General features: G+C 44.5%; 1 protein-coding gene across 2 annotated transcripts in view; it reads right to left on the bottom strand.

Moving 5' to 3' along the window:
* The window catches only part of FAM135B (family with sequence similarity 135 member B), a 392,360-nt gene that overhangs the window by 5,531 nt on the left and 363,346 nt on the right, over positions 1 to 23,483 (bottom strand). For both annotated transcript variants that reach the window (XM_025214643.1, XM_006016449.1), the window contains exons 12-16: positions 13,803 to 13,957; positions 10,288 to 12,364; positions 7,944 to 8,110; positions 5,888 to 5,979; positions 703 to 800 (exon numbers count right to left, since the gene is read on the bottom strand). In XM_025214643.1, coding sequence (XP_025070428.1) covers positions 703 to 800; positions 5,888 to 5,979; positions 7,944 to 8,110; positions 10,288 to 12,364; positions 13,803 to 13,957 — 2,589 coding nt within the window. The remainder of the gene's footprint in view (positions 1 to 702; positions 801 to 5,887; positions 5,980 to 7,943; positions 8,111 to 10,287; positions 12,365 to 13,802; positions 13,958 to 23,483) is intronic.

Genomic DNA, 23,483 nt, shown 5'->3' with positions numbered 1-23,483 from the left:
GGTGGGGGGGGGGGGGGGGGTGTGTCCGGGGGGGGGGGGGGCAGCATAGCGTGGAATCGTTGTTGCAGTCAAATAGGGTTGCCAGTCCAATAGCTTTGTTTCTTTTACAAATATCTGCAAACTTTTATTAACAACTGAACATTTCTACTATAGGTAGTATTGGACCCTACATTTGAACCTGTCCCTGTCCAAGGACTGGCCTGGCAGAAGGGTTACATTTACATTATATAAAACATATATCAGTAAATACATCAGTAAAAATAACTGTCATCAGTAAAAAAGTTTGTAGATTATCACTCAAAAGTATTGACTTGCAACCCTGCTTGCATGTCACGACCCTAATTACATTCATGGGCAACCCTGATTGCACGTAGCATGCATTGCTCGTCTTTCCTCAATATAGATGGAATATGTCACTAAATCGATTCTTCTTTGATGCCTTTGGGCATGCTTTCCCATTTACTTTCTCTTCCATAGCATTTTTAGCTTAATGTTCCCTCTATCAGGTATGTACTGTATAAAAAGTATCTTTAGTCACAAAATAAAGTAAATAAAGACTGAAAAGCCCACCAAAAGTCTTAGAAAGACTCTCTATAATTTCAGTGAGCTTTGAACCAGACCACAAATTATGTGGAGGTGATGATTAAACATAAATTTGCTCTCAATCATAGGCAAGCATGGATAAACATCCATGGGTTTTACCTTATTCGGGATATGGAGAGGTTGTATAACTGGATGTGTTGAATAATTTCATCCAGCAATCGGTCGGTCATTGTATCAAAATCAGCAAAAGTATCAGTCTGGTGAAGAGAGAATGGTATTAACTGAAAAAAATAATCATCACTCAATTTTTTATGGCCCTTCCAAAAATTAAAATGGTCAAATTATAGTTCTGAGGTAAAAGACAAGCAAGAAAATAAGAACACCCAAGCATCCTTTTTGTAGTTTATCCCAGGAGCTAGGAAAGGAAGAAAACACAAATCCTATTTTTCTCATCTTGCAAGTCACTTCTAAGTTGGGTTCTTTCCCCTGAAAGGACTTTATAAATCTGTTTGTTGTTAATTGATTTTCAGTGATTCCATCACAATTAAACAACAGTGTGGATCACAATTAAACAGTGATCCATTTACAAGCAAACAGATCATCCGAGGGCTCCCCCACTTGTTGGTAAACTCTATAGACTCCCTCAAACCAAGTTTCATAGGTTCATAGATGCTAGGGTCGGAAGGGACCTCAATGGATCGTCAAGTCTGACCCCCTGGCTGGGCAGAAAAGAGTGCTGGGGTCATGTGACCCCATCCAGGTGCTCATCCAGTCTCTTCTTGAAGACCCCCAAGGTAGGGGAAAACATCACCTCCCGTGGAAACCCATTCCAGATTCTGGCAACCCTAACTGTGAAGAAGTTCTTTCTGATGTCCAACCTAAATCTACTCCCTATCAGCTTGTGGCGATTGTTCCTGGTTCTTCCCATGGGTGCTCTGGTAAACAGGTCATCTCCTATTCCCTGCTACCTCCCCGTCTCCCAGTGAATTTGTAGGCAGCCACAAGATCCCCCCCACAGCCTCTTCTTTTGGAGGCTGCAATATTTCTCAGCCTTTCCTCATAGGGCCTCTGCTTCTCATGCAGCATCAATAGTGATGAAGGCACATAGCATGAGGTTCTCCCTTGGAGGCACTTGGGGTGTCCCACTGCTACTGGTATGTCGCAAATATGTAACTGGTCGCACCCTCACAGGCCTGTTGATAATGCACACGGAGGAGGTAAAACCAGCTTATAATATCTCTAAAAGGCACTCCCACTGCAGGGTTTACAGGAATGGGCAAACAAAATGATTGCAGCCTTTCACCTTGATGTACATGAGGCTTGACAGACAGTATTTTGCTGAATGAGAAAATGCCCTTCTTAGTCACAAAGTTACTAATGTAGCAGAACCATACACTGAGCTCACATTGCTTAGGTCAACATTAGGAATATAGGGTTCCTAAAGCGGCCTGGCTTGATATCAGTGGAAACTGGAGATGCTCGGCAACACTGAATTTCAGCCCACTCACATACAGAAAAAGAAATGTGGGCGTGTAGGATGTAGTGCATTATCAGGACAGAATAGGTTATAGCACTATAAAGCGGTGCACCGCTACTGTGGGCTCTAACAAAGTTATCACAGGATGATTGCGCTGTTATCATAAATTGTCTTTTGGTATTTGACAGTTAATCAGTAAGATGATAGGCTCTAGCAGAAGTTCTAGGTTATTTATGACTCATGACAATACCGCCATTCACCATGCAATGAAATAAATAATAAACTGCCAAGTCAATAGGACTGCAAGCGAACCTCCTTTTTTTAGAACTGTGTCATTTGGCGAACCAACAGGACTCTAAATCAAATTCAAAACTAATGAGATTCTAGGGAAACAATCATCAAATGTTGTCACACACATTCAGGGAAAACATATTTAGTAATTAATGCTTTTGTGACAAAATTCATCTTGCTAATTGCAGCCCTTGCAAAGGAAAACATGAGCATATCCAATTTGCTATACTGCCTTAAAATAAATGTTCTCATAAACTAAAAACAGTCCACTACCCTCCTGCCTGCATCAATATAATTTATGATTTTTTCCTCAGCTCATTATCTTGAATCTTATAGGCTATTTAAAACTGGAAAACAAATACCATCCCAAGTGTAAATCACAGACAAACAGCATACAGAGGCGTAGCTCACCTGTCTGTTTTGCATGCCTCAGTATAATTTCAGGGACTGTTTTCAGTCAGATGCATTGTGTCAAATGTATAACAAATGATTTTCCAAATGGAACAGATTTACATTTTTTCCCCGAGAATGCAACATGTAGTTTGGCAGCCCGCACTGCAGATCTAGTATGGTCACATCATCACTCTCTCAGCACAGAGGGTCAAGGCAATATGGAAGCTATAGGCACAAGGGTGGGATACATGAATTCAGGTCCCAGCTCTACAGGGGGGCTGCTAAGACCTCAGTCAAGTGGCTCTTCTTCTCTGTACTCTAATTTTCCACAACATAAAATGAGGACAACAGCTCACCACGCTCTTGATAAGCGGTGTCAGAGATGTGGTCCATAGGCTGGATTTGGCATGTGAGTCTTGGACTGATTCTGCAATGGCACGTGCTTGCCCTGATCCCGCATTCAGTGCACACAGACAGTCTGGCATACACTCTGGGACTGGATTAGGTGCGCAGACTATCCCTGAAAGCCAGAGCCAGCACACTGCACTAGTCCAGTATGCACGCAGTGTGACTCTGGACAAGGACCAGTGCATACTGCATGTGGCTCATGGGGCTGGATCCAGTGTACACACTGTATGCAGCACCCCACTGAACCAGCCCTGCTCACTGGCTCTGGGCTTGTCTTGGGCCCACAGACTGGCCTCACCAGGATAGGCACCTCATGCAGTTTAGGCTCTGCATATAAACCCCAGGCCTTAGCAAGCACACATTACATGTAGCACACAGGGTTGGTTTGAGGCACATGCTGTATGAGCAGCCTGTGCTAGACCAACCTTTTACGCTGGTTCCAGGGATGGGGCCAGTCTGTGGGTCTGATCTAGCCTGTAGACCGTTCCACAGTCTTCATCCAGCCTTTGGGGCCAGATGAAATGGACACCCCTGCTCTAGATAACGGAGGTAAAGGTAAGGTTCACTTCTTTCATGCTTGTAAAACCCTATCAGGCCTTTGGTTGTAATGCAAGGCATTTTCCTTGTTACTATAATTTTGCATTCGTTCTAAATACAGGACATCTACTGATATCACTTGAGGGCAGGAAGAGTTCAGGCCATTCAACAGCTGCCTTCCCTTTGGAAAAGAGATCTTCCATGCAAAGAAACAGGAAATGCTGTCCCTCTTTCCCAGTACCGTCATTAAAGCAAGATAATGTTTTGGAAAGGCACTGGAAATCCTGACTCTGTGAATGAATGTGCATTATGCGTTCTGTATACTACATAAATGTGTTGCTCTATATTACACCATGGGCACAACATGAATTGTTAGTGCTTTGCATACACAGACATTAAAAATACCTTCTTTACCATTCAAGGAAATTATTAACTCTCCACTAAACAGAAGAAACACCAAACAAATCCAATAATACCCACCCTCTCCCTTTCCCCATTAATGGATGCACTGCACCCCCTTAAGCATTTACAATTGGCATTATTAGGTACATTCCTTTCCTTCTGTTCTGAGTAATGCTGCACACCAGACAATAGATTTATGAAGCCATTGTGTTTGCAATGACCGTGATACTTGTAACAGTGTCTTTTCCCCAAGGTCTTGATCTGATGGTCACTGACATCATTTCTCAGCTCACAGTCATATTCAATGGCATTAGGATTAGGCCCGGCATACCAGATTCTTCAATGAGAAAGATTTTCGTTGCCCTGAATCACAGTTAAATCAGGATTCTTGTTCAGGACCCTGCAGAAAACTCCTAATGGAATTTCTCTTGATGGGTGCAGACAAACAAAACATGTACTACGGAGTAATTTACCCCAGATTTCACTGGGCCTGTCTGCATAAGATGCTTACTGCACATTTGCCGAATAACACTGTGTAGTAACGTTGCAGCAAGAACCAAGCTACTAACTTAATAACGCTGCGCAGTAGGCTATTGCCTAGTAGGTAATACTAAATAACCATGCAGCTGTGCTACTGTGCAGTAACTCTAGGTACTGTGCATTTAGTTAGTACTTTACTAAGAAAGTACTGAACTAAATGAGCGGTACCTAAGGTGCGTTAATGAACATGTAGACGCACCCACTCTGTAGTAAGGAGCGGGGACAAAGCCACTTGCCCCAAACAGTAGGTACAATTACAACATCTGTCCACAGGGTGTCATGAGACCTTATTTGCATTGAAATGTCCCCTGCTACTATGAAAGAGGCAAGAATTCTTGTGCGTGATAATTTTTATTAGACCAATTGCATGGTTCAGGTAGACATAGACAGGCTTTTGAGGACCACATTACCATTCCTCAGGTCTCTCACAGGAACTAACACAAGATACATCACAGGAAGAGATCCACTTTATTCTTCTTTCCCCCCTCTATTTGGCATGGGTGAGGCCACATCTGGAGTACTGTATCCAGTTTTGGATACCCCACTACAGGAAGGATGTGGACAAATTGAAGAGAGTCCAGCGGAGGGCAGCAAAATATGGTTAGGCAGCTGGGGCACATGCCTTGTGAGGGGAGGCTGAGGGAGCGGTGCTTATTTACTCTGTAGAAGAGAAGACAGAGGGATTTAATAGCAGCCTTCAACTCCCTGAAGAGGGGTTTGCAAAGAGGATGGAGCTAGACTGTTCTCAGTGGGGGCAGATGACAGGACAAGGAGCAACAGTCTCAAGTTGCAGCAAGGGAAGTTTAGATTAGATATTAGGAAAAAAAAAACCTCTGAAGAAGTGGGTGGTGAAGCACTGGAACAGGTTACCAAGAAAGGTTGTGGAGTCTCCATCCTTGGAGGCTTTTAAGACCTGGGTAGACAAAGCTTCATCTGGGATGATCTACTTGGGGCTGGTCCTGCTTTGAGCAGGGCGTTGGACTAGATGTGACCTTGTGAGGTCCCTTCCAACCCTGATTTTCTATGATTTTAAGAATAGTATGGGTACCTGAATGTTTGCCTATGTCTATCCCAACCATGCAGTTGATTTGATAAGAGATATCACCCACAAGAATTATTGACTATCACCTATTTCATGAACCATCACAACAGCATCACCTCAATGCTACCCTACTACGATGGCTTTTTTCTGATCAACCATCCCTTGAGACCTACATTTCAGTGGCTTCTGGAGAGGAGGGGAGGGAGAGGGGTTGCAGGGAATGTAAGTGAGGGCACAAATGGGTCCTATACTACCTGGTTTCTTTCAGACATCAGGAAGTCCAGTTTTCCACCGGGGAGTCCCAGTTCTATAAAAGTCTTTACGAGTCGCAGATCCGCACTGTTACCTAGGAACACAGAGAACTCCATAAAACTTTTCATTTCACAGTGAGCCAAATAAGAGAGATTAAATCCATGCATCCAGCAGATGCATGCAGACCACTCAGGTTTTCAGTTCAAGTGTTGCAGTGTGCATGGGCAACATGTCTGATGCTTTCCCCATCAGGGCAACAGATAGAGGCTCTGTCCTTCCACCTTCTATCTAGCCAGCAGAGATTAAGGTGACCAGGCTGTAGCCTGTTCAGGAGTACATCGACTTTGCATTGCTCTCCCAAACCAAACACAGGGGTACCCTGGGGTCTTGAGTGGTTTATCTGCTCTATGGTATCTCCAAGTGCACTGTACCTCTGGGGGAGATCTCTCTATGCGCTATAATACAGAACTATGCTTAAAAGTATAATCCAGCTCAAACACACCTTCCCTTGATATATTTACCATTAACGGCAGGCTTTAAAAAAAGCTTTCCTAGCTCACAAAAAAATTAGCAAGATCTACAAAATGAGAAGGTGCCTTTTCCTAGGGCAGCTCTTAATCTATGAGGTGAGAGACACAACCTCGAGCCCCTGATCTGACTCCAGGCCATCTGCTTCTCAGCTCCAAGCACCAGGTTTCTTCCTTCCCATCCCCAACACCCCCACCCTTCTATATTTGATCAGCATCCTGGGGCTAAGAAACCGTTTCTATCCAAAACGGTACGTTCCTGCAAAAAGTTTCACTTTCAGTTGATTGGCATTTTCCAATTAAACTCCACTTATTTGAAAAAAAAAATAAATAAACCTACAGCCTAGCTTTCTGTGCTACTCTCAATACTACTTCTCACTCCCATTTCCTCAAAAGCCAATCGCCTTCTCTTCTGATGACATTTTTTTAGATTACATTTTTACGGCGTCTTTAAAAATGAATTTGCTTTTGGTGCGACAATCAGTTCAACACCTGGCAAAACCTGTAAACAAATTTGAAAGTCCCGTGCCCCTTTATAAATCCACAGCATGGCCACCACTTGAATACTGTGCCCAGTTCTGGTCCCCACACCTCAAAAAGGATATAGGAGGACTAGAGAAGGTACAGGGGAGAGCAACAAGGATGATCAGCAGTATGGAGGAGCTTCCATAGGAGGAGAGACTACACTAGGCCTATTCAGTTTAGAAAAGAGATGCTTGAGGAGGGGCACGATAAGGGTTTACAAAATACTAAATAGCAGAGAGAACGTAAATAGGAATTTACTATTTACTGCCTCTCTCAATTCAAGAGCTAGGGGACACAAAATGAAACTAGTCGGTAGTAAGTTTAAAACTAATGAAAGGACGTTCTTTTTCACACCATGTTTAATTAAAGCACAGAACTCCTTGCCACCGGATTTTCCTGATTCAAAAAGTTCAGCCAGATTCAAAAAGTTCAGCCAGATTCAAAAACACACTGGACAAATTCTTGGAGGAAAGGGGCATCAGTAGATGTTGAGCAGGGAGTGAGGGGCACAGCCTCTGAATAAGATCTTCTTAGACTTTAAATACTGGAGGTTGCAAGTGAGAGAGAGAAAGCAGGGAAAACCCTGATCAGACTCGGTTCACTCTCCCTTTCAGCACCCATCTGCCACCGTGTGCCACACAATACTGGGTAAGATGGACCTATGGGTCTGACCCAGCAATTGGTCATTCTTATGTGCTTAAATGGTAAGGAGGATGTAGGCATTTTTATCAGGCAGAAAGGGATTTTTTAAAGGTCTGATTTTATAAACCTTCTCCCTTTTCTAACAAGTCTTGATACACTAAATACTCAAAATTTCTGCACCAACTCTTTCTAGCTACAGTAGATTAAATGTTATATTATAGGCCAGAACATGAGGTAGCATAAATTATTTCTCTGAGGCTATGATATTTTAATGTAATTGAAAATCTAGCCTTATGACATTTTTTTCCCCCATCTGAACAACACCTTTGCTGTGTTTCTGTACTGCCTTTGTGTTTGGTCTTACCATCCAGTCCATGGACACAGACAACCAGGTGAATTCCATCTTCCAAATTTTCTTCCTCTTCCTCTGGTGGAAAATATGGGATATCAGAAGCTAGTACAGATAAGTCACTGTACAGAAATCCTTCAATCTTCATTTCTTTTTTAAATTTTTCTTTGGCCTGATAAAAACTGGAGAATACACTAATTAATCACAAGTAGGAACTGTGTGTTCAACAATAAACCTTTAAACTAGGAACAAGCAGGACAGCACTAGCAAAAAAAAAATGCCATTTGCAGCTTTGAAGGTAAAGGTCCATATGCTGCATCTTCTAGGTTAAGATAACTCTGAGGGAAGTGAGAGAGATGGCAGAGGGCTTGGTGCACATATCTATATTGGTTCCAAAAGGGACTGGGTTATATCCAGGGAGACAACACTTTCCCTTATACCAGCTCACCTGCTAAGCACCGAGAAATGTTTGACATCCAGGTGGACACATTAGAGATACATTAGCAAAGAAATCTAAGCAAAATTAAGGGGAAAGAAGGGACATGCCCTCTCCCTCAGACCTTAAAACATGTTAATGAAAAGTTGAATGTAGTTATTTCATTGACATTAGGGCTGGAAGGGACCTCAGAAGATCATTGGGTTCAGCCCCCTGCCCCAGGAGCAAGAAGTCAGCTAGGGTCAAAGGATCCCAGCAAAATAACCATCTAAACATTTCTTAAAAGTGTCTGGAGTAGGTGCTTGCACCACATCTGCGGGGAGTCTGTTCCAGGCCTTGGGGGCTCGGACAGTAAAGAAGTTTTTCCTTATGTCCAGCCTAAAATGGCCTTGGAGGAGTGTGTGACCATTGGTCCTTGCCAGCCCTTGGGGCACTCTGGTGAACAGGCATTCCCCCAGATCCTGGTGCAGATGTTCTGGAGATGTTCAATTTTATATGGACACTTAGCAGCTAAGTGAAGAACCAGTTCATTGCCTGCAGGTTTGGTCTAACAGTTTCCATCGGGATGTTTAAAGTTTGGCACTTCAATTAATGATTTATGTGCCAATAGAGGCAACCCAAGTTGATAAATGCCTGCTGACGCAGTAAGAGTCACCTCCACTCATGGAAGTGCCTCAGTGTGGAGTATGGTCTCTGACCTCCATAAACTAAATAAGAATAGTTTACCCCAAATCTTGCAACCATTGTAGCCATCTCACTGGTGAGCAGTTACTCATGTAAACCATCCTTTTGCTTTGAGTAGACTATTAGGTACATAACTGCTTACCAATATCAGTTCCTAAACTAGGGGTGGGCAAGTGGGACACTAGCTCTGAGTGCCAATTTAGAGGGGGTGCCAAAAAGGATGCCCCCTGGAGAGTCTGGGCAGCAGCAGCAAGTGCCACCCATGTACGGTGAGCCATTGTGACAGCATCCCCCAGTATAACGGAAGCCTTTGCTGCAACAGCAGCTGGGGTCTTTTGGTCTCTGGTAAAACTCTCCTGTGCTCAACACTCAGTCTCCACTCCGGGCACCAAAGTTCCCAGTTATGCCTCCGACCAGTCCATTAATAAGGAAGGATGATGTCACAATCCATGACATAATCTTTGGACATGAAAGCCCCGGATTTAGCAAAGCACACAAGCTGGTGAAGAGCTGTGTCAAACAGCAGAGGAATTAAGCGCACGCTTAACTTCAAGGACAAACGTAAGCGCTTTGTTCAATTTGGGCCTGGAGCCTACCAACCGCACCTTGGCTAGAACAGCAAATGGCAGAAGCGATGGGCATCAACCGAGGAAGTATTCAATCATAACCCCTGCTATATGCTGCCACTCAGGATTATAGAAGTTTGCGAAGAATTTAGTTAAAGATCCATCATTTTACCCACCTAATTAGTTTAAAAGTCTATGTCTCCATATTCTCCCAGAATTGAAGCAAAGACAAAACTAACAGAAGAATTTATAGTACATCAGATCCTGTAATATGCTGTTAGTGAGCAAGTCAGTGCAGAATAGTGGAGAGGAGGCAGAAGGGAAGGAAGGAAATGCTAAGACATTGCACTGAGAGTCAAGAGATGGGGGTTCAGCTCCCAGCTTCGCGACAGACTCCCTGCATGAACCCTTTCCAACCAAGCCCCATGGGAGTTGGGTGCCCATTCGTCTTTAAGGACCTGGACCTCAGTGTCTGTCTCAATTCTCTGTCTGTAAAAGGGGAGCTACAGTCTAGTTTTATTCCCCTTATTTTGTCTATTTAGATTATTTCTACTTTAATGCCTCCAGGACAGGGACGGTTGCACAGAGACTAGCAGACTGGAAACCTCAACCCTTGTTCGACCCTCCAGGCATTATCACAACACTAATAAAGGAAGTAATTACATGCTCTTACTTCAGCATCCTTTCATTGGCCTCTTCATCCATGTCGTCTGAATGAGAAGAGACAACTCCGAAAGAGCCCAAGGGCTGGCGCGTGATCGGGAAAGCAGCCTGCTTTGAAGAGAAGCCAGCCGTAGCTGGAGTCTCTTTGAGCACAGAGGAAAAGGGAAGACACGTGGCAGTGCAAGACACAGACAGGTTAACCACATCGCCAGCCTTTCTGCTCTCCAGGGCTAAGCCCTCTGTAGCCACAGAATGAAACCCAGTGCCGTTAGCCACAAGTTTGTGCTCCCTCTCATCTGGATCCCGAGGATACTCGCGCGGAGAGGGCCCTGAAGCAGGGTCCACGAATGGAGGTGCATCACCGAGTTCGATTTCTTGTAAATCCTGCATTTCCTCACAGGGCGCCAAGCCTTCACTGCTGCACTCTCCTCTCATTGAATCAAGTCTGGCTGACGCCTCCGAGGAAGCTGGAAGAGTGTAGCAGAAGTCTGGCACCTGGCTCACGCAGTGGGAGAAATTCTCCACATCCGATATACCAGCAATAGAATAAAAGTCTTGACCTAGTTTCAAACCCTCAGGCACAGACTGAAGTGTCTCATTTGGGTCCTTGCTATATGCAGCAGCTGGAACTACATTTGTGTCCAGGTAGGTGCAGATGCTTGGCATTTTCAAGCCATGCTTGCCTTTTCTTTGCACCGCTGGGCATTCAGTGGTATCATCTTGGTGCTCCGTTACATTAACAGTTTGTTCTGCATATCCCAAACTACAGTCTGTTTCAGTGAAAATTTCCTTATCTTCATCTTCCCCCGGTAACTCAGTGCCACAGATGCCCTGTTTGACAGTGGCATTAGGACGCTCTCCTGAGGCAGGGCCCGGGTCCAACCGCTCACTTTGGGTTGCATTTTGAGAGTCAACAAAGCCCCCCATTAAGTCGGTTCTTCTGTATTCTGCATGCAAGTAGCTTTGCAAGTTCCCATCCACCGCCTCCAAGGCTGCGTCATCATTTCTGGATAAATCCTTGTCATCGATGGACTCCTCTGGACTACTGATCTGGGGAGCGGAAACCGATTTGGTCAGCTTTGTCAGTTCTACCTCCCTCTCTTCTTCCTCAAATGGCAAAGAGCTAATTGAGGTCAGCGAGGCCTGAATCCCACTGGGCAAGCTCGTGTTGCTTTCTGTGTGGCCTCCCTCCAGCGAGTTCCTGTGTATAGCGTGCCTCCGGACCAGCTGCTGCAGAATCTCGCGGTCACTGGGCAGGTCCAAAGCCCTGCTACGGGCATCAGACCAGGCCACTGAACTCGGCTCGCTCTCAATGCCAGAGTCCGAGATTACGGAGGAGGATCTCTTTATAGCTCCAGAACTCAGGGTAAACTCCTCACATTCCTCAGCTCTTTGCTCCTTTGGAAATGTCTTCACTTCAAAAGTACCAATGGGGAGTGCCTTCAAAGCGGGCAACAGAGTCTTGCTTTCTGGATCCCCTGGTTTTCCAAGGCCATTGAGTTGATTTAGTGCAAGCTCATCTGAAGTGAGATCATCATCACCATCCTTAGACGTAGCCGTTTTACTTAATTCAGCCCCATCTAATAAATCATCAGTCCCGCATGCCCCGTTCTCATACTGAGCACTAATGACGAATACAGGTTCACTTTTACAGGATTCCTTATTGCTAGGTATCGTGTGCGTTACACTTGTTGCAAGTCTATCAGCTGCTAATGAAGCATCCGCTGATGCCTTACAGTCTTCTGCTGGCCCCAAGTTAGAAACAGTTTCCTCACGAGAAACAAACAGGTTTTCCTGGGACACATCGGTTTTCCTTTGGCCTTCTTTGTTCACTGTATATACCTGAGATAATGGGTGCTGGGTCAAGCCTTCAGCTGCAAAAGCAGAAGCTTCAATATCACTATAGATGCAAGTGGGATTCCCATTGATCTTATCCGTGTGTATTAGCAGAGGCTCTCTCCTGAATTTCCCCTTTGGTGATACAATGTCATTATCTGTAGTGAGATCCCCCTTGTTATTTATTAAGTCCATTGGCGTGCTGTCCAAAGCAGGACACTCAAAAGCTGGGTACATGCCCAAACTCTCCCCTGCAAGAAAAAAAAAAGTTAATGTTGATAAGGATATACCAAACCACCCCAATACAATATGGATTCATGGCTACACAAGAGCTCAAAACACCCATATTTATTATTACATACACACCCCCAATAAATATTCTTCAAGCATTAATTGCGTTGGCCAAGAGTTACATCACTAAACAATGAGGGCATGTCCAATATTGGATGATTCTAGTACATTGTGGCCATTTGTCCCAGACACACACTCCAGACCCAAACATGATGATGTCCTAGCAACCCCAAGTTGTTCTCAAGATCTCGCTCTATGGCAGTGGTTTCCAATCTGTGGTATGGGTACCACCAGAAGTGTGCAGGCAACCAGTAGGCATTAACAGATTTATTATAATTACTTTATATGACAAAAATTTGCTGGTGGCACCTAAACTTATATCATTTTAAATGAGTGGTGCACGACCTGTCAGAGTTTGGGAACTGCTGCTGTATGCTGTGCTTGAGAACACATGCTAAAGAATAACTTGGCCTTGCCTCATTGATGTCTCTTGGCTTGCAGTGTGCAAGAGGGACTGGGTTGCCAGGGTGGGCTTGAGAGGGTCCCCTCAATGTCTGTTGGAGCTGTGTGTGCTCTGCATCTCCAACAATTATGCAATTTAGTTACACTGATGGTCTAAAACAAGCACCACTGATTTCTCTGGGGTCAGTGCTGATACCACTTTGCTTTGTAAGATTCCTCCCCAGTGTTGGAAATGCAGAGAGGAACCCCAGTACTTGGTGAAAATTACAGGAAATTAAGAACTGCATTTTTTTTTTTCAGTATGAATTGGTGAAATTAAAAACAAAACACAAAATCCCCCATGCCCCCTAATGCTAGGGAAAAGGGCTAACATGTGGCTTGATGCATTTCCTTCTGCTGCCGGCTTGGAAGAGTTAGAGATAAGGAGCTTTATGCAAGGTTTTTCCCACCACTAGATGTCACTCTAGCAATGAAAATCACCGAGTGAAACTCCAAGGGAGTTCTTTCCTTCAGGTTTAACCTCCAGTCCTTGGATTTAAATGGTTAATCCCAAGGGGGAAAAAAAGAAAGAAAGAGAGTAGTTATAAAACAGGAAGTATCATTTCTGGACCTTGCTGAAACAAAAGGGAAAAATAGGTATGAGCAGAATCAATCCCTCCGTATTGAAATGTGACCAGAAATCCTGTCCCTATCCTTGATGGAAAGATCACCAGGACCTTTAATGATCACAGGTGCTTGGAACAACCTTGGTTTTAAGCCCATCTGTAACAGAGGATCCCCTGGCAGCCACGGTGCCCACTTGCACTCTCAAACTGGTTTAGTGCTCCTCTACCTATCCACCCTCCAAGGCTACTTCTTGCAATCATCTGGGGGCAAGCCCATCCGTGCACGGTGTGCGAGCTATCTAGAACCCACAGTCTGAGGTGGATCACTCACCTTTGTAAGGGAAGTCTACGTATCTGTCTTCAAAAATGACAGGGAGCGTGTTCCAGTCGCCGTCTATGTCGAGGCATTCAGCTGGCAGGGGGGGCATGCTGCTGAAGTACTCCGAATTGCGAATTTCTGTCGAAATCTGCCCGTGATTTTGGATCCTGAGACACCAGACACAGAAAGGAAGTGCATGCATGCAGATTTCTCTAGCATTTATATCAGCTATTTAGCAGAACAGATCAGGGGAGGACCAAACCTGGCAGGCAGGACAACATTTTGAAACTCAGGAGCCTGAAGTTAGGCATTGCATTTAGATCCATAGTGTGGCCCTAAGAAATGGCTTTATTTGCAAATGCTGAGCAATAACTCCAAGAGGAGTTGGAAGAAGGAGGTTCTCAGAAGTAGGCAGGGTTGGACCGTGATATATTCATCAGGGGAAAGCAGAAGAATCATAAAAAAGTAGGGCTGGTAGGGACTGAAGAGGTCATCTAGGCCAACCCCCTGCTCTGTGGCAAGATGGAGCATACCTATAATATCCCTTAGAGATGTCTGTCAAACCTGTTCTTTAACACCTCCACAGATGAAGACTCTCCAAATAGCCTCTTCCCACCTTTCCCCATCCCAGCACTGAGAATTTCCACCCCCGCTTTAGTATCTATTTGCAAGGAGCATTCTCGCTCCCCTCCCATCTCTTTGCTATTCTTTCTCAAGGATTTCTCGTCATCCTAGCAATTACAGCTAGACATGAGAAAGAGGATGGGAATGGCTGGGGGAAAGGTGAGGTCATGCTCATCGTTGGCTAGACGCACCCTAACACTGTAAAAGGATGCTCTTCTCTGTGCAATAAACAGCTGGAAGGATAAAGCTGCACGCTTTTGGGCAGGTGTGGCTCTTCACTAGCATCTTTGGAGGACTGTAGCTAATGGGAAATTAGCTCATTATGGGCTTGATTTGCTGAGGTGCTGATCCTCCATAATTCCGGCTGACATGAACTGGAATGGTGATGGACCTGGAAAATCTGGCCCAATATGTGGCAATGGCAAATGTGAATTATCTCCATGTGATCATAGGACGATAAGGCTGGAAGGGACCTCACAAGACCATCTAGTCCAGATCAAGGTAGGATCGTCTCTGCCTAAACCATCCCATCTAAGTGTCTGTCCAAGCTGCTCTTGATATCTTCCAGATACAGAGAATGCCAAAACTTTGACGTGTCCCAATGCTTGGCCACCCTCAGTCAGAAAGCTCCTCCTAATCCTTAATATAAATTTCCTCTGCTGCAGCTTGAGGCCATTGCTCTTATGCCCACAAACAAAAACCCATCTCCATCCTCTCTATAACTGACCTTTAGGTATTTGAAGACTGGTATCAGATCTCACCTTAGTCTTCTCTTCTCCAGAGATGCTTTTCCCTGGGGCATCACGACAGAGATGGAATAAGTAAACCCACCCATTACTTGGTGCCCGCTCACTTTTAAGAAGGATATCCTCAAGACATGTTCTCTGCCTCCCCAGAGATAGCTGCCTCTCAAATATAAAGCTACCACTTTCCTTCCAAGACCTTCACACTACCATGCTATAATGTCACCAACTTCACCATGTAGCATGTAGTGTTTGGCAGCCCTTTGTTCTGTAACACTAGAGATATAGACATAAATAATATGGTTGCCAAACTGCTTTTCTCCTGGAAGATTACTCCTTATTGTTTTAATCTAAATTGAGCATCGTCTTTAAAAAAATTACCTTTCAAAGATTTTGGTGAAAAAGCAAGTAGAGAAAGCAGGCTTACCATACAAAGTGAAAAGATGGAGGAAGGCAAATGACACGCAAGTGATTTTCTCTCTCCTCTGAAGACCCAGTCCTCAGTGGGAGTTTGGCCTAATTCAGGATCACAGGATCAGGGCCAGGCAGTGCCCTGAATTACAGTAGAGATGCTGTGCTGCATCTCCTGAGGCCTTATGCTGCTGTTTCAATGCCTGGGTTTTTTGCAGCATGCCTAGCTCCAGCAACAGCTCTCCCTTGCAGTAGCCCTACTCAGAAGCTTTGCAGCCCAGGAGACACTAAAGGGCTGAATGCTATTTGAACCTCCTCCTCAACTTCCCCTAAGTACACATCCCCTGCATCCCAAACGTGCTCTAAAGCACTACTGAAGCATATCACCATCACCCACGGGCAGTGTAAGATAAAGCAGTGGTCTTAGAGGTGGGAGGGAGAATCTGTGCTCCTGTGCATCTTGGCCTTTGTCAGCCCTTATGGATATAAGTAGGAAGCACAGTTTCGCCTTTTCTCTCTCCCTGCTCCACAGCTGAATGGCAAACTGACTCTTAGGGCATTTTTAAGGCAGGAGAAATGCAGTCAATCAACCATCCCACAAACTGCTTTTATCCTTGGTTTATACTGCATGACAAGCACCAGTGAACTGAAGCAGAGGATGAGATAAAACATCTCAGCTTCTTGCATCAAAGACCTTTATACCCACATAGGGAATTAAGAAGGAACTGAAGGTGATAGAGGACTCTGACATCTCACCAGGGAGCTAAGGACATGAGCCTGGACCTCACTCCATATTCATGCCAAAGGCTGGCCTCAGTAACCCCCAACTATACCAAGTCACTGAGGCTGGGGGATCAAAGGCAGCTGGGTGGTTCTAGCAACATCCCTTTCTTATGTTGGCCGCAGAACTACAGAACTGTGTATGTCCTAGCCACATTGATGGGCCACCTCAGCTGGGACAGTCTTTGGCTGCTTCTTCTTTTGACACTGGCTCAGCTGCAGTGAAGTACAGCAGGTGCAATAGTGCATCCCTGCAAGAGGGTGATGCAAAGCTCAGAGTTAGGTTTGGATCTGAATTAGAAGTACAGGGATGTTTGAGAGCAGGTTGGGGGGCTGTTTTCATTAGTCATGTAGATTAACTAGAGATGATGCTGAGAGAGCTCAGCCAGAACCCATGACTGGCATACTCTGTGGTTCTCTAAGGAGGAAGCAACATTTTTCACCCAGTTACAAGATCTAACCCCACCGGCAGGTCTACACGGACAGACGAGGGGAGAGGCCCAGGCCCATATTGTTTTGAAGAAACATGAAACTATTCAAGCTATAGTGCAAGTGTAGTACATAGCTGGATCACCACACTAGCACATGGTGGGCCATATCTCAGCTAGTCCTGCTAAGTGCTACTAGTACAAATAATAAATACTAATGATATGCAGCCAGAACAGGGACTAGCCAATAATGCACGCTAAACAGCATTACTAGTAAGTCTCACTTCACAGAGGAAATATGAAATAAATACAGGAAAGGACGCAAGGAGCACACATGCTTCAGTTAAAGGAAGAGCAGGCTACAACAGATGAGGGTGGAAGGTGTGCATTATCTAAACAACAGAATAACAAAGCAGCGTGGGATTAAAGGAGGAAGTTCACATAAAACCAGCTGCATCCATGATCCATGTAGTGAAATATCCTCTCTCAGATAGGAACCAGTACCAGATGCCTCCGAAAACTATCAAGAAACCACATAGCAAAGCATTTTAGGAACGATATGCCTTTAAGCAAAGTTTCTCCTAGCCCCCATGCTTTGCTGATTGGTTTCTACCAAAAAGCACTCATCTATTTCCACAGTCTCTAATAAAAAACGTGAATGCTCTCCTTAGCCACATACAGGCCTAATTCTTTTTAGAGTTTATTAAGCTTTGAGCCTTCATGACATCAGACAGTGGTGCGTTGCACTGGGTAACACTGCATTGTGAACAAAAGTGGGGTTTTTTGTCCGTTATAACCATGGTGCTTTTCACTTTTGCTAAAATGTCCCCCAGCCCGAATTCTCCTCCAGCCTGCGAGGAAAGCGCCTTTCAAAAGCAAATTCTTTATTCAGCTCATCCCTTTCTTCTACCAGATAGAGATGCAGGCCACAGACCATGCCAGGCAGCAGCAGGATTGAAGGCTTTCCACAGGAAGGAGCTAGTGTAGCAGCACACGGATGTCAGACGTCTTGCCGTCAGATCCAGTTAATCGCTGTGTGATAACTGGAAATGACAAGCCTTGGACACGGCAGAACAAAAAAAGGCATCGGCCTAACTCAAACAAGAGGCTTGGCATCCAATTACTTGCTCCTTGTGCTTATACAGATTTCTGGATCCTGCATGCATATCTTGCCAACGCTGGCATCTCGCCCACGAGCTCCCTTTTGCTCTTTCACAGTTACCTTGGTCCAAATGTTTGACCGTAAATCCTTTCAGAATAATTAAATAAAGGACATGCATAGAAACCTGTTTCCCTCCTGCCTGGGCATGCTGTATTGTTCTGATTACAAACTGAATCTACATACAAGGTGACTCTACATTTTCAGATTCTTTTAAAGGAAAAAAAAAAAAAGAAAACAGCTTTTCCCTCCAAATAGAAATCACTAACTACAGATGAAGTCCTTGAACTGCTACTCCCTTATTCGAATCCCTTGTGAAATTTGTAACTAAGGAGAAGACTGGAAGGATTAAATTTACTAAAAATACTAACATAAAATCATCCTCTGTACCAAGGATAATATTGCTTGAGGTTTATCATAGTTGTCTTCAGCCTAGGATCCCAAGTCAATACCCATCAAGACAAATATCTGGAGTCAAATGGACTCTCTCTGTACAGCTCATGTCATGTAAAGCCAAACCCCTACATCCGAAACCCTAGTTTAAGAGGCTCAAAACCCCTAAGAGTCCTACTTTTCTGAGGGATGTGGATGTATTTACATCACTGTTATGTGCAGTTATCAGGTCCAGTTTGACCTCTCCTAACACTGTGAAAAAAATAAACTCAGCTAATATGTGCTTTCAAAGAACACACTTTGCAGTTGTCTTTTAAAGACTTTAAAATTGAACTTCATCAATGTTTTGGTCTAGTGCTAGGTATCCAGGTTGATGCATTGGTTTAGAGGAAAAGGCACTCATAGCAGAGATGATATTGTTTATTAGACCAACAAGATTTTTGGAAAAAAAAAAAATCTTTAATTGCAGTCAGTTGATAGCCCAGAGGAGTTGTCCATCTATTGACTCCTCTGTGAAATCCTATGAAATACAAACTTTCATTTCTACCCAGGAGAACTTTTACAATCTTTTCTCTGATGCCTGATGAAGGACATTTGATCCTGAAAGCTCGCAATTAAAGATTTTGGGTTTTTTTGGGTTTTTTTGCAAAAATCTTGTTGGCCTAATAAAAGATGTCATCTCTACTACAAGTCTTGATTGCCTTTGGTCTAGTGCTGGAAATTTTCAGCATTCTTCATCTTCCTTGAGTAAAAAATGCACAGTCCACTCTGTATAAAAAAAAAAAACAGAAAGACACTGAAGACCCACACTTCTGAAACGCATGCAACTGCTAGCTCTTGTGGGCTGTCCCCTGGCTACAAGGACTGTCCCAGAGCTGGGAGCAGAAGAGATCTGGCCCCGATGCCATATCTATGTCTGAGAGGAGAGGAGCAGTTTAGTGGCTAGGATTCAAGAGACTTTTCTTGAACAACTCTGCTAGGGAATTGCTGGTTGAGTTTGGACAAATCACCTCCTCAATGGGTACCTTTGTCTCCTCTCCCACCTTTCGCCTTTGTTGCATATTTACATCCTGGGACTTCCAGTGGAGGGACAGTCTCTTTCTGTGGGTGCAAGTACCCGGAGCATATTTTCTGTGCAACCTCGAGCAGAATAGGGCTCGATCCCGGCTGCTGCCTCTTGATGCATCATAATACAAATACGCTCCAAGCTAATGAAAATCTGACAGGCAGGTCTTAATTAGTTTGTATGTGTACGGCACCCAAGTTGTGTTAGATGCTTCAAAAAATTATTAAAAAAAGGTCATTTAAAAAAAAAAAGGTCAATGATTCTCTGTATCCGCAGTGGACAGGACAAGACTAATGGTCTTAACTAGCAACAAGGGAAATTAAGAAGGGGCATTAAGAAGCACTTTCTCACTAGGAGTGCGGTTAATCTCTGGAGGAGATTCCTTGGAGAGGCTGTGGGATCTCCATCCGGGATGTTTTTAAGAGCAGGTTAGACAAGCAATTGGCTGGGGTTTAGTCAGGGATGACTCTGCCTTGAGCATGGGTTGGACTAGATGACCTTCTCCCAGCTAACTTTTTTTATTCTATGCTACACATAGGAAAAACAAAAAACAGGATGTTCCCAGAAATGCTTGGAGACTAAAACAATACTGCAAATATTTATGGTCCAATGATTGTTCTACTCAGCCTCACACCCAGGACTGAAGGAGAAAAGGTTAGTCCCAGCTTATGGAAAAACAGTAGCTACCGGTGCCAGTCCAGAGGACTGCGAATTAAACTTCTTGGTAAGAGTATGGCCCCCAATTTGATTCGGGTTTGTGTACAACTGGGAAGAGGGCAAGCAGTGGTCTGGCCTCAGAGAGATTCAGACTATGGAGTAAAGATCAGTTGTTCTCAACCCTTACAGACTCAAAGCACCCCTCATTAGACAAAAGACACCCCTTGGAAAATGCCAGCTCTTAGTTTTCACACGTTTTTTCACTATGGAAAAATACAGCAGGTTTGTTTCTGCTGCAAAAAACTCAGAAAGATCACAGCAGTCAGATTGTTCTGGATCCCCATTTGAAATTACTGTGTTTATCACGTGACTCACGTTTATACACCTAACAGTGCTAACATTACATGATATCCTGGGGCACCCTGGCTGAAAATCATTGGTATAGATATACAAATAAATTACTGAAGGATAAAAGGAGTGTAGGGCTTGATCATGTATCAGCTGCTCCACGCTAACTGGTCCTGAGCATATTGTTACCCACGGGAATAAGGAATGCAATAGAGGCCTTGGCACATGGGTAGGCAAAGTCCCTATTGCAGGGGTGGGCAAAGTCTGGCCTACAGGCCAGACTGGCCCCATGATGGACTCCATTTCCCAACAGCCCCTGTGGCTCCTGGCTGCTGCCCCCAGGCCCGTCCTGCTGCCCAGGCACCCTGGCCCATCCACCCACCTTGGCGGAGTTGTTCAAGAAAAGTCTCTTGAATCCTAGCCACTAAACTGCATAATATTTTGAGGACATCCTAGTTAAACAGCTGTTAAGTATTTATCATAAATTCTTCACTTAGCTGAGGAGAGGGTCTTCATGATCAACCCCTTTATTAACATATACCCATTCAGGATGTAGATAGATACGTGTTATTAATAATTGTATATGTACTATTATAAACCCAGGGGAAGTGGGAAATCATGGACCCGAGCTGTTGGAATAACTGAACAAGAGCTCAGCGTTCCTGGGGTTTGGCTTGAACCCATCCTCCCAGGCATATGTTTTTTGCATTTCCATTGCTTGATCTGAATGCTAATATCTGGAGTCAAATGGACTCTCTCTGTAGGTCTCGTGTCATGTAAAGCCAAACCCCTACATCCAAACACCCTAGTTTAAGCGTTCAAAACCCTAAGAGTCCTACTTTTTTGTGGGATGTGGATGTATTTACTTCTGTTTAACTTTCCGATAAAGTGATTCTCTTGAGAAGAAACAGGTGTTCTCTCTCTTTATTCCAGGGATAAAGTAAGTTCCCTTTGTCCCATATCGGGGATAGATTGCTTCCCTTAAAGGGTGGAAGTTGAACAGTGATAACTAAGCCCTCAATGAGAGGGGGCTACCACTTAATCCAGGTTAAGAGCACATGCAAAGGCAGTTACCACAGAAGACTTGACACATGGCAATTTTCCACCCCCGTATATCCTAGGGCAATTTGTTTGCATATCCATAACCTATTTTTGGGGTTCCATATATACGCTCTGGCAGCAGTCACTGGTGAAAAGAAAAGCCCATCTGTGGTCCTTCTGGCTATGTCTCTTTTACTGACACCCGTGGCCTGGGCTAGCCCTATACAACCAGTCCAGGCAGTACTGAGGTTCCAGTAATGCTACAGGTTTGTGCTACATCTATTCACAACACGCTAGACTCTGCACTGAATCTGAACCAGCATCTCTATTTACACCTGAGGCAGCTACAGATTTCAGTTCCTGTTTTCTTTTTTCCAATCTGTTGCACTATAGAAGTCTCCTAAGAGCTTCCAATTCCCCTTAAAATTTAACTCGAGTTTTCCCTGTTACTAATCACATCAGCCCAGCACTTCTGGCAAGTGCTTTTGTTTCATTTAATTGAAGAGGACAGTTACCCCCTGTACGACAACTGCATCTGTGAACAGTTGTTTCCTCGTCTGCAGAGTAAGCCTAGCCCTCCTATGCCATCCTCAGGCAGCGCCTTCTAGTTTCCTCAACTTTTACTACATTTGCTGCTTTCCCCTGAATGCCCATTTAAATATTCTAGCAGTGAATTCTGCCCTCAAGACAGCTCCAAGTGCCCCGGCTGAGGACAGCAGGCTTGCTCAGCTGTATCCAAGGGAAAAACACGTCCCTGTGTATTTTTAAATGCAGCAGGTTCCAATTCCATTCCCCAGCTGGGACCTAAGCAACCGTGTCAAGCAGAGGGAAATAATTTCCTGCCTTGTCTTTCATAACACACTTCTGTGAGTACGGCCCAGCGGAGCATTTATTTGCTGTGACACTCTTGCACTGTTGCCTCCTGCGCAAATTATCATCCTTTCTGAGCTCAAATCAGTCCTACCGTTACTAGTGCCAGCCTGGCGTTCTCCCTATTCTGTTTTCAGGTCCTGAACCACTTTATTCAGCTACACTTCTAAAATCCTGGGGCTTTTGCTAGCTATTGCTTCTAGGATCCTGTCTGCCTTCATGGATCCCCCTGTGCTAAACAGAGTTAAGTTCCTAATAGAGTTCACCTGTTTGTAGAGAGTACAGGAGAGGAAAGGCTTCTTATGACCAATCCACATAGGACACAAGATGCAAGGTTTCAATCCATTCCCCCCTTTTGCTTTATCTCAATGATTCAATGGATCAGTGGACCATTATCACATATGTAACTGGAAGAAAAACATCCTGATGTTGTCCCCGGACAAGTTTCCAGAGTTTTGTGCATCACCAGCAGCCCACAGAGCAGAGGCTGGGAACAGCTGGAATGGATCGTAAGTCTTTGAACAGAACCAACACACACATCACCAGTGTCTAGACTAGAGATCACAGGTCTCTTAAGCCTGAATGAGAGACTGCACACTGTAATATTTTAAACAGGCACCCATGGATTTACAATACAGTGGGTGCATCTACACATGGTGATTTTAGGCACATTAGCCATTTTTAAGGCACATTAAAGGCACAGGTCTACATATGTGCGCCCTTAATGTGCCTTAAAAATGGTGATTTTAGGCTAATCACACCTAAATTTAATACCTCCATGAAGCAGATAACTAATCATGCCTAAATTTGATAAAGCACCTTAAACCATGTGTAGATACCATAAGGCACCTTAACGCTATGTGACTGAGTGGGCTGGAGCCAAACCCGCAGGACCCCGTGCTGCCGCTGGGCACCGCCAAAAAGACATTGTGGGTGCTTCTGCAAGGTACAGATGCTGGAGCGGCAGTTCTGGCAGCAGTGGTCCCTGTCAGCATGCAGTAAGTCAGCAAAGTGGGCAGAAGACACAAAGGCTCCTGTCAAAGCACAAGGGAAAGCCTCCCCAACCCCCGTGACTCCCTGCAGGAGAAGGGGGTAGCACAGCGCGGGCAGGGCCTTTGCTAGAGGCTTCCCCGTGCCTTTCCTTTGGACTGTGTCTTCCCACAGCACCTATGA

Source organism: Alligator sinensis, unplaced genomic scaffold (assembly GCF_000455745.1).
Source record: "Alligator sinensis unplaced genomic scaffold, ASM45574v1 scaffold721_1, whole genome shotgun sequence".
NCBI classification, from domain to species: domain Eukaryota; kingdom Metazoa; phylum Chordata; order Crocodylia; family Alligatoridae; genus Alligator; species Alligator sinensis.
The sequence above is the reverse complement of the archived record's forward strand: the minus strand, read 5'-3'. Positions and strand labels throughout refer to the sequence as shown.